This window comes from Anser anser (assembly GCF_964211835.1).
Source record: "Anser anser genome assembly, chromosome: 2".
NCBI classification, from domain to species: domain Eukaryota; kingdom Metazoa; phylum Chordata; class Aves; order Anseriformes; family Anatidae; genus Anser; species Anser anser.
In genome coordinates, this window is record NC_139721.1 from 59,671,058 (window position 1) to 59,682,343 (window position 11,286).

General features: G+C 37.5%; 1 protein-coding gene across 2 annotated transcripts in view; it reads left to right on the forward strand.

The window, feature by feature from the left end:
• Window positions 1–8,605, forward strand: part of SOCS6 (suppressor of cytokine signaling 6) — a 30,025-nt gene extending 21,420 nt beyond the window's left edge. For both annotated transcript variants that reach the window (XM_083822726.1, XM_083822725.1), the window contains exon 2: window positions 6,477–8,605. In XM_083822726.1, coding sequence (XP_083678852.1) covers window positions 6,602–8,206 — 1,605 coding nt within the window. In that variant the 5' untranslated portion in view covers window positions 6,477–6,601 and the 3' untranslated portion in view covers window positions 8,207–8,605. The remainder of the gene's footprint in view (window positions 1–6,476) is intronic.
• The last annotated feature ends 2,681 nt before the right edge of the window (window positions 8,606–11,286 follow it).

An 11,286-nucleotide genomic window follows, 5' to 3' on the forward strand; every position in this document is an offset into this window, starting at 1 on the left:
AATAAATTGTAATATATTATATTACTTTTGGGTCATGTGCTATGATTCTGTGGAAGAGAAACGCCTTGTAGTAGTACAACATTTACAGTTAATTCTAGCTTTTGCATTTTCTTTATAAGCTGAATGCTTTTCTACACAACAGACAGCAAAAACAGAATTAACAACTCTGTAGTGCTGCACAGAAATTAGAAATTAAGTTCCTGGATGTTTTCAAACATAATTTTGATTTAAGGTACATCTAAAATGTTAAGTTTTAAACTTCAGATAGCACACAATATTTAACGTCATAGAACTGTAAAATAATTCAGTTTGAAAGGGACCTCAGGACATCTCAAGTCCAGTGTCCTCTCAGCCCTGAGATCAGACAAGGTTTCTTTGGGCTTTATATGGTTGGATCATGGAAACCTACGAGGATGGAGATAACACAACTCTGGGGAATGTGTTCTGCTGCCTGACAGTTCTCATGGTGAAAAAGCTTTTTCTATATGAAGTTGGAACTTGTAAATTTCGAGATATGTATTTTTCATGATTGTTCCTCCGCTGTCTATGTTATTCTCTTCACTTCAGCTCCATGCACAGTTGTGCCAAATGTTCTCAAGCAAGATGTGCTTAACTTGAAGTTGTAAATGATGCAAGTTTTACTGTGACTCAGTATAAAGAGTAAAGATTATATGTATTCTGATTGATTGCCAGACTCTTCAGGAATCTTGTAGCTATGGGTGCAAAAAAAAATAATTAAAAACAAGTTTAATGCTCACCTGTTTCCCTTTATGGAAATAAATAAGCAGATTAACATTTCTTTTAGGGAAGTGTGAGTTACCTGAAGCAGCATTGATTAATAGTCCCAAGACATGTTTTGTGATGGTATTTTTATTAAAACCTTTTTTGTGATAATTCTTTGCTCAATGCTGAGTTGCTGTATATTTCTAATATGATGGGCTTTGTCACAGCTCTTAAAAGTTAATGCTGTTTTATTTTGATAGTAGTATGTTCTGACAACATTTTTCATGGTATTTGTCTTGGGAAATGAGTGTACCTAACCTGGAAATGTGAAACAGATAAGAAATGAATAAAGGCCATATAAATATAAATAATCACTTTTTGTTAGTATACTTTTGCATACAATGCATTAAGATAGGTAGGTATTTGACTGTAATTCGTTGCAACCATTTTGTAGCATCAGACTGAAACTACTATGAAATGTTTTGAATATTCCAATTAGATTTGCACCGACTGGTATTTTTAGCTTTCATAACTTCTCATAAATCCAGCACCACAGTAATAACAATGTGATCATGTGACTGGCTCTTCAGATAAGCATCCTGTAAAGCTTTTGGCTTTAAGTCTGTTCATTAGTAGTTTGTGTTTGTGACTAATATGTGTTTTTTGTCACTTTAATATGAGGCATACAAACTTAGTTTTGATTATTTTTATTAGTAGAAAAGGGACCGTGGTACTTGCCAGATAGTAATCTAGTTGTCCTGATACTTCTTGTCAGGAGGCCTGTGTTTAATCAATCTGCATAGTTTTAAGGATTCTGAGATGAATTTGGGATGAAAGTCAATAAGCCAAAATTTTATTCTGACTCTTCAATCTGTGTTAACATTTCATTCTCTTCCTGGGTCTGATTAATGTTCTCCTGCTTTAAATCACAGTGTTCCAAGTATTGCTGCTTACACTCATCAAGCTTTGGAATTGCATTAACATCCTTCAGAGTCTTTTTATAGTTACAAATACCTGCCAGAAGACTTTCCAGAGGTGTCTGTAGTTAGGCTTTTTAAATGCACTGTACAGCAGATGGCACTGGAAGAGCACATCTGTGGGAGACTTCATTGGTGCCATAATTCTTACAAAATGCTAGTGAAGCTGTTGCAGTGCTGAGAGTTGTGATAAAATTCAGCAGCTCATTTTAATGTATTCCAGGAAGGAATGCATGCTGAGCTCTTCTGTTTCAGCTCTTATAGATGCAGACAATGAAAAACTTTAAAATTGCAAATACGTGAGTGTATCTTATATTGAGGACTGTTTATAAAGTGTGTTTAAACACATTATGTAATGCAGAATTACTGTGTTTTTTGTTGTCGCTTTTTAAAGTATATGTAAAGAAGGATGTCTGGATTGATTGGATTATTTGACTTCACAGTATTTCTTTTTTCTCCTGTCTTAGATAAAAAAACATGGAAGAGATGTTGCAATGTACAGTGATTTCTATTTATGTAAGACTTATTTAGCGGCTTGCTCTCGTCTGTAGGTGTGTTCCGTTCGCTTCAGAGAACTTTGACCAGGACTGTCATTCACTATATTTTATGGTCTTTTCCTGGATGAATGGGCTGGACTTCTGGGTATATACATATTGTATCTGTGGTTTATATTTGACCCACAAGTTCTTATTATTTCTTTATATGAAATGTTACAAGTATACAAGCAGTGTTTCAAGCATTTAGATGGTCATACATTTTGCTTGATTAAAAATACTGGCTGCTAAGGTAGGCTGACAGATACAGAACACTTTCTTCTCAAGCATACTCAGTAGTCACTCTCAAACTGCAACATTTACATTTATGTGTATATGCTGCTATAGAGATTTATCTGTTGAGTTTATTTTTGGATACTGGATTTTCATTTGTAAGAACACATTTAGATACAGATAGACTAGTATGTGATACAAACACATTCTTTCAAATGATTTGTATTTTTGTCTAGTTATGGCTAAACCTAAAGAAATATAGCTTCTTTTAGCCAAATTTTTAAACAGTTCTAATTATCCAGAACGACTGCAATCAAAAAATTGGTGAATTGGACAGTCTGGGGATCTATACACGTTCCCTCTCTAGTCAGCAATATGATTGTTCTTTTATTTTCTCTGTAGCTTAGAAGGCAGATTTGACTTTGTTTCTTACTTGCTTTCAGGGTTAGGAATTGCAAACAGTATGATATCTTTCCCACAAGGATGTGGGAGTGAGCGTATTTCATAAAATGGAAATAATTTCAATTTGTGGATGTCAGTCAGAAACAGTTTGAGAACACTGTGGATTTTAAAAGTGGGGTTAATGTGAGTATTCCAAGACTGCTGATGTTGCATACACAAGGGCACTTTATCAAATGAAAAAATTCTCTGACATAACTCCATCAGTTTAGGAACTGAATAAAATCCCAAAGTTATATTTTTTACTCATTTTATATGTTCATTTAGTTATATATGATGAAAAGAGTACTGTAAATTGCGAAGATGCCACAATCAAAGTAGTTTAGGAATAGAAGGTCAACAAAGCATTTCAAGTTTGCTTTTAAGTGGCATGTAACTCTCTCTTTATCTGCATATGTAGCTTTTTGTTAATTACTGTATGTTTATTAGTTCTGATACCCCAGCTTTCAGGCATATAAAAACTCTGAAATATTCAGTGTATTTGTGGTGTTTTCACCCTGCTAGGCAGCTGAACTCCTCCATACCACTCTCTCACTCCCAAGGAGCAGGAGGAGAAAATATGGTGGAAAAGGCTCAGGGGCTGAGATAAGGAGAGGGAGATAGCTCGTGACAGTAATTGGTGAGCAAAACAGACTCAGCATAAGGAGTTCAATGTAATTTATTGCCTACCACTAGCAGACTAGAGCAGTGAGAAATTAAAATCCATCTAAAATCTCCTCCCCCCCCATCCACCCTCTTCGACCTCCTCCTCCTAAGTGGTGCAAGGAAATGGGGAGTGGGGGCTGCTGTCAGCCCCTAATGCTTCATCTTTGGCACTCCTTCATGGTCACTTCTCTGCCCTTGCTCCAGCATGGGTCTTCACCACGGGGTCCACCCATCAGGAGCAAACTGCTCCAGCACAGGTCCCCCGCGAGCGGCAGCTCCCCCCAGACCCCCTGCTCCTGCGTGGGCTCTTCTCCACGGGCTGCAGCTCCGGCCCGGGGCCTGCTCCTGCGGGGGCTCTCCATGGGCCGCAGCCTCCTCCAGGCCACATCCACCTGCTCCACCGGGGGCTCCTCCACGGGCTGCAGCGTGGAGATCTGCTCCGTGTGGGACCCATGGGCTGCAGGGGGACAGCCTGCTCCACCAGGGGCCTCTCCACAGGCCGTAGGGGAACTGCTGCTGCGTACCTGGAGCACCTCCTGCCCTCCTGCTGCACTGACCTTGGGGTCTGCAGGGCTGTTTCTCACTCCTCGTTTTCCCAGCTGGTGCTGCCCAGTAGTTTTTTTTCCCCTTTCCTAAATCTGCTCTCCCAGAGGCCCAACCAGTGTTGCTCACTGGCTTGGCTCTGGCCAGTGGCAAGTCCCTTTGGAGCTGGTTGAAACTGGCCCTTTTCTAACATGGGGCAGCTGATGGATTCTTCTCACAGAGACCACCCCTGCAGCCCGCCGCTACCAAAACCTTGCCACTTAAACCCAATAAAGTATTCTACTCATGTTTGTTTTTCAGTACTTTCATAATTTCTAGTTCTTCCAAACATACGAAGCTCATATTAAACAGGTATTTTAAAACATGAAATGTCATGGTTCTGCATGTATCTGTCTTAAGAAACTGAAAATTAGTGTCCTGCTCTCTGGAAATACATATCCATATCACTGCATCCCCTTTAGATTTTGTAAAGGAAATGTTTTTTAAGGTATCAGGACTCCTTATACCCCAAGAATTTTGTTACAATGTTGAAAATAAGTACTGAACTTCTAATAAAGTACTGGTCCGTTTTTTTTTAATTTAAGATTTTATTATTTCTTTATAGCAAGGATTGGTTCTTGGTCTCGTATTTGTTTGTTTAGGAAACAAGCTGTTTGTGTATTTTTTTTCTGATGGCATGTAAATTAGTTTACAGGCAAAAGAGAAAACATTTAGTACTCCCCATTGAAAAAAAGTAAAGGAGATGTAGTGCCATTTAGCTTGGTAATCAAGAAAAGGAAGTGGGACAAACTGCAGATATTCCAAAGATGGACTAGGGGAATGTCAGAGGTTATGGCTGAGACAGAGCAGGTCTTCGAAGTGCAGGTGGTGGAGAGGTCAAGGATACAAATCCACGTTAATCAAGCTTTTGTATTTCTGCCGTTTATGAGAACAGTGTTCAGCACCCTAGCAGCAGGCCTTTACTTCTTTTCTTTTTTCTTTTCTTTTTTTTTTTTTCAAGGTATTTTGAAGTTCAGAATCCTTAGATTCCCTTCATTGTCTTTTAGTTAGTTTTGGATATGATCTTTTAGCCTTTGTGTTCTTAAGGTCCACAAAAGTAGGGCTGGATCAGAATAGTAATCAGTGGACTGCTGCTTGAGTATAGTAATCATTCACCTTACATTTTTTTAACAGTTTTTGAACAGTTACTTAAGAAAAAACATGTTATTCAGTTTATTAAAAATGTTTCCGTTCATTTTACTGTGTTCCTCTGTTGTGTGTATTGTGATATCATGAGAGAAGTGGGAAGTGCATATTTAAGGGATGTTTTGCCTCTTGCTCTATCCCCCAGACTAGGAATACCTTTTTTCTGGAGGATTCTTGGTCTCTTCCAGCTTGCCGTTCATAGCCCAGAGCCAGGCTTACTGTTGCAGTTTGTTCTGCTATGTAATTGCATGTACATGTTACGATGGCTGTTTCTAACGGTATTCTCTACTTTCATGGCAGAAATAACTTCCCACTCTCTTTTTCCCTTGTTGTTCTTCCCTTGTCTCTGCAGAGCTCCTTGCTTTGGTAGGTCTGAGCAACACCGAAGAAAAACAAGCTGAAAAGTCAAGTTTAGGGGAGGGGCAGGGGGGTACATGACTCTAGAAGATGGCAGGTTGTCTGGGATCCAGTTGTCTGGGAGTTGACGAGGTTTGTCCACCTAGCCTTGGCAGAAGTACTGGAGAAAGAAAAGCAGCAGCAGTATATCTAGGCAAGGGAAGGCAGTGATGTGGCTTCCTTTGTGTCTAAAACAAAAATTGGAAATAATTTTTCTTTCATAAAGGTTTAGGAGGAGACTTCCATTGTTTGCTCTAAATAGATGTTATTTTGCTGTTTATTTCCCTCAGTTTTTTTTGACTAGAGTTAATTTTCCTATAATTATATATGATAATTGCTCAGCTGTCCTGTGTAAAGAAGGTATGACCGTGGCTGATGACAGTTTTACCTGTACATAGAAAACATGTTGGGTAGTGTATCTTACAGTTTTATGTTTTCTAGTTATTTTTGTGGGGGCTTTTTTAGATGCCTTCTGAAAGGGAGGGGTGTTTCTGTGCTTGAAAATTTTACATACGTGCATTAAATATATGCGCATGTGATGTGTGTATTAAAAAATAGTATAGTAAAAGCTGAATAAATTGTGTAGATCAAGTTTCTAGTAGCACATTCACTTTTTAAGCCTCATTGATTTCCAAGTCAGCTCTCTATATTTACTTTTATTTGATGCTCTTTACTTAAGTACTTCAGTTTCTGTTTTGTTTGGAGGAAAAAGAAAACACCGTTATGGATAATTTTTCAAATATTTCTTTTGTGAAGTTAATTGTATTTTATTTGCTTCCAGGAAATGGCTCTTGAAGTTAAATGAGGCTGGATAAAACGCGTAAATGAAGCAGAAGCTGCTCTGCATGTGTTAGGGCTATATCACCACGAGCACTGCTGATCAGCCAGACTTGGTAACTTGTCATAATGAAGAAAATTAGTCTCAAAACAATTCGCAAGTCCTTTAACTTAAATAAAAGTAAAGATGAAAGTGACTTTGTAGTGGTTCAGCAGCCATCGTTAAGTGAATTTGGAAAAGATGACTCCTTGTTTGGCAGCTGCTATGGTAAAGATTTGGCTAGCTGTGAAGTCAATAGTGAAGATGAAAAAGGAGGCAAAAATAGATCAAAAAGTGAAAGCTTAATGGGTACGTTAAAAAGGAGGCTTTCAGCAAAACAAAAGCAGAAAGGCAAAGGCAGCACACCATCTGTAAGCTCTGCAGATGATGACACCTTTTCTTCCTCATCTGCTCCAATAACCTTCAAAGATGTGCGAGCTCAAAGACCTCTGAGATCCACTTCCCTCCGTAATCACCATTACAGTCCAACTCCGTGGCCCCTTCGACCTACAAATTCAGAAGAGACTTGCATCAAAATGGAAGTCAAAGTCAAAGCTTTGGTCCATTCTTCTAATCCAAGCCCAGCACTGAATGGCGTTCGAAAGGACTTCCATGACTTGCAGTCAGATAACGTGTTCCAGGAACAAAACAATGCATTAAAAAATACAGAATCTCAGAATGGGGACTTGCATCTTCATATTGATGAACATGTGCCTGTAGTTATTGGATTAATGCCTCAGGACTACATTCAGTATACTGTGCCTTTAGATGAGGGAATGTATCCTTTGGAAGGATCACGTAGTTACTGTCTGGATAGTTCCTCACCCATGGAAGTTTCAACTGTTTCTTCTCAAGTGGGGGGAAATTCTTTCCATGAAGAAGAGAGTCAAGTGGATCAGGATGTAGTCGTTGCACCAGACATCTTTGTGGACCAGGCGGTGAATGGTTTGTTGATTGGTACCACAGGAGTCATGTTGCAAAGCCCAAGAGTTAATCACAGCGATGTCCCTCCACTCTCACCTTTGCTACCTCCAATGCAGAATAATCAAATCCAAAGGAACTTTAATGGATTGAATGGCACAGATGCCCATGTGGCTGAAAGTATGCGCTGCCATTTGAATTTTGATCCTAACACTGCCCCTGGAGTTGGAAGAGTTTATGATTCTGTACAGAACAGTGGCCCTATGGTTGTGACAAGTCTAACGGAAGAACTGAAAAAACTTGCAAAACAAGGGTGGTACTGGGGCCCCATTACGCGTTGGGAGGCAGAGGGAAAATTAGCTAATGTGCCTGATGGCTCGTTTCTCGTTCGAGATAGTTCTGATGATCGTTACCTTTTAAGTTTGAGTTTTCGTTCACATGGAAAAACGCTTCACACTAGAATTGAACATTCAAATGGTAGGTTTAGCTTTTATGAACAACCAGATGTGGAGGGGCATACATCTATAGTTGATTTAATTGAACACTCAATCAGGGACTCTGAAAATGGAGCTTTCTGCTATTCGAGATCCCGATTGCCTGGATCTGCAACTTATCCAGTGAGACTAACAAATCCAGTATCTCGGTTTATGCAGGTGCGTTCTTTACAATACCTGTGTCGTTTTGTAATACGTCAGTACACCAGAATAGACCTGATTCAGAAACTGCCTTTGCCAAACAAAATGAAGGATTATTTACAGGAAAAGCACTACTGAAAGCTTATGGAAATCTTGCATCTTGCACTTTGGGAACAACAACAACAAAAAGAGATTGAATTACAGTTTACAGACTTTCATTATTATCAAAATCTTTTGCTGCCATAACAATTTCATTTTTGTGTGTTAAAGAAAATTAATGCATTTGGATTTATGTTTGTTTTCGGGTTTTTTGTGTATTTTGGGGGGCTTTTTTTTTTTTGAAAAGAATGATCTCAAGTTTATTTTTAGAAGTGTGAAATAGCTATCTTTCATCAATGTGCAGATTAATCACAATGTGAATGATCAAATTCTCCTTAATTTCCCCCAAGTCCTTTGCTGCTATCCACTGTGATTTTTATGCATTGAAAGCACATTTCATGTGTATTCGACCATAAGTAAAAGTCAAATGAAACTTGTTGAATGGATTTTTTTTTTCTTTAAAATAGCCTGTTTGAAAAAGATGATCATGGATAAAAACATATTGGTATTCTAAAGAATTTACATCTATGCTAAAAATGATTTCCTAGTATCCTTATTATAAATTTCTACAGAGATATGCCCTAACGTGGAATTTAAAGAGTTGTGGGATAAGGACATGGTTATGCAGCATATCTTTCAAAAAAACCCCCACAAAACCAACAAAAATAACTACAACAACAACAAAAAAGTAAAACAAAAACACCTTTCTCTTAAGCCTTGTATTGTCTGTACACTACTTTGTGTTTGAGAAGGTTGGTTCAGCTTTCTTATCGTCTCAGTATTTTGTCCTTCTAAAAATGGCCTTTAAAAGAGAACTCTGTGAGAGTCAGTGCTTCGCACCTGTAAGAAAATTGCAGTATCATTGCAATTGCAGGATCATGTCAAATATTACCTTTTAAAATGCCATCAGTTAAATAAATGAACACCTGCCAGGTCCTCCCTTTGTCATTTTCCCCCCTGCCTCCCCTTGAGAAGAAGAAGAAGAAGAAGAAGAAGGGAAAATTAAAAAAATAAAAAAAATAAAAGGGGGGGGAACAAAAACAAAACAAAAAAGTCTGAATTTGTAGGAAGACTCTAGGAATTATTATTATGGAAATACAAATTACTAAGCCATTTCAGGGATTGGGTAAAACTTCTAATAGGAGGATTTCTACAATTTATTCAAAATACTTGGGATTTCAGTATTTTCCATTTTTCTGCATTTTTCACTTCTGAAATGCAGCAATACACTAATGTCCTTCGGGTGATTTATTCCTTTTTGGATCTTCTTTGGGGTGGAAGGAATAGGACTAATGATATTTTGGATGGAAGATGCTTAAAATGAATCTCTAATTCTATTCTCATAGCCTCTGAAATTATGGGGAAGAGAGGTTTGGATTGACTGTAGAAAGTGTTTCAGTTAACTGTTGTGAAATATGTTTTGACATATGAAATATTGGAACAATTAAGTAAATGTTTACGATATCTGTCAAAGATTCTGGCATTTGAAAAGCTTACAGTTATTCTGACCTTTAGGAAAAAAAAAAATACTTTTAGTTGGGAGTACAGGTAATATTTTCTTCATGCAAGGTTAATCCATGTCATTTTTCTGTTTTTTTTTTCTTTTTCTTTTTTTTTTCCTCTCCATTATTCTGTCCCTTTTATGATTTACTTGTGAAAGGGGTCATTGCTAACTTGCTAACTGACATGGGAGGGAGGCTTACTCTGCCTCCCTCTGCCCCTGGATTTGTATTTTAGAATGTTACCTTCCCAATCTGTGGTAGGAGCTGCTAGTCAGTAAACATCAGTATAGAAAGGGCTGTTGATACAGCTTTCTCATTTAGGTCATTTGCTTCTCTTTGTTTTTTATTTTCTAGCCTTTTGTCCCCTGAAGTGAGTGTTAGTAATGAATACAGTATTGCTGCAAGGTGGTGCAATAGCACTACATTTTGGGTTGCCTGAATTGATAGACAAAATTTATATTTTTTTAATTTATTTTTTGACCATAATGTTTAGCAAAAAATAAAAAAAAAAAATCAAAGGTAGATAAAGGCTGCCTTTGCTTTTAAGGGAGGGAGAATAAGGATTTCTTCTTTAGTCTGATAAAGTTTTAAACTTAAAAGAAAAAAAAGTAGAGCTGTCTATATACATAATTTGTTGGCTCTGCCATTGAGATACATGTATGCAAGTGTGAATTCTGTTTTCTTTTTTAGCTCTGTTCACACCCCCCCCCCCCCCCCGCGAATCAGAATCACTAACTTTATTCAAAAAAGGCACAATAACCTATAGTATGGTACAGTGTTCTGATATTCTGTCTGTGGGGAGGAAAATCATTTTTATAGATTTCAGACTCATACTTGGAAGAAAACCTCTGGCATCTTTTTCACTTTAAAAATTCTTTCCGTGTACAAGCTGGAGGGCCTATGCATTCTACAGAATCTTTGAAAGATTACAGTATATTAAATATTTGCTATTTAATACCATTATTGGATGCATTAAACTTATACTATGCCACTCACATTAATTTAATTTAGCAGTTACTGCATTGAAACAGAAATATTTGAAGCTATAATATCCCAATTTTATTGCTGAATTGAAAAACATATAAGACATACTAAATTTCTTGCCCATGCCTTTACAAATTTGTTTGTTCACTCATTACACGTCAATGCTTTTAGAAACTGTAGTTCAGCTATCTAGTTCTTGAATTGCCTTCCTTGCTGTGTTCTTCATTTGTGAACTTAATCAGGTCAACTTAACATTGTCATCTCCCCCACCGCCCCCAATAAAGCTTCCGCAAAAGGAACACTTTAAGTTGTGGAGGCCTAGGATGTGAGAACCATATAGCACTTTGATAAAAATGGTGGTGATATTTCTACTAAGCTTGAAATACTTTAAATCAGTAGTAAGTAGACAAAAATACTTATTTTTACAGGTTTCATTATTCAAAATCCCTCAGTATGTTTTATACTGAGGTTACTGGCCAGCCAGGAGAAAGAACCCAGAAAAAATGATTTTGAAAGCATTAAGGATACTTACAATTTTGTACAATAATGATTAATATAGAACACAGTAACATTTAGTTATGAGACAATTTAGAAGTATTCAGAGAAAACATAGAAGTTGTGTTGACTTCGACT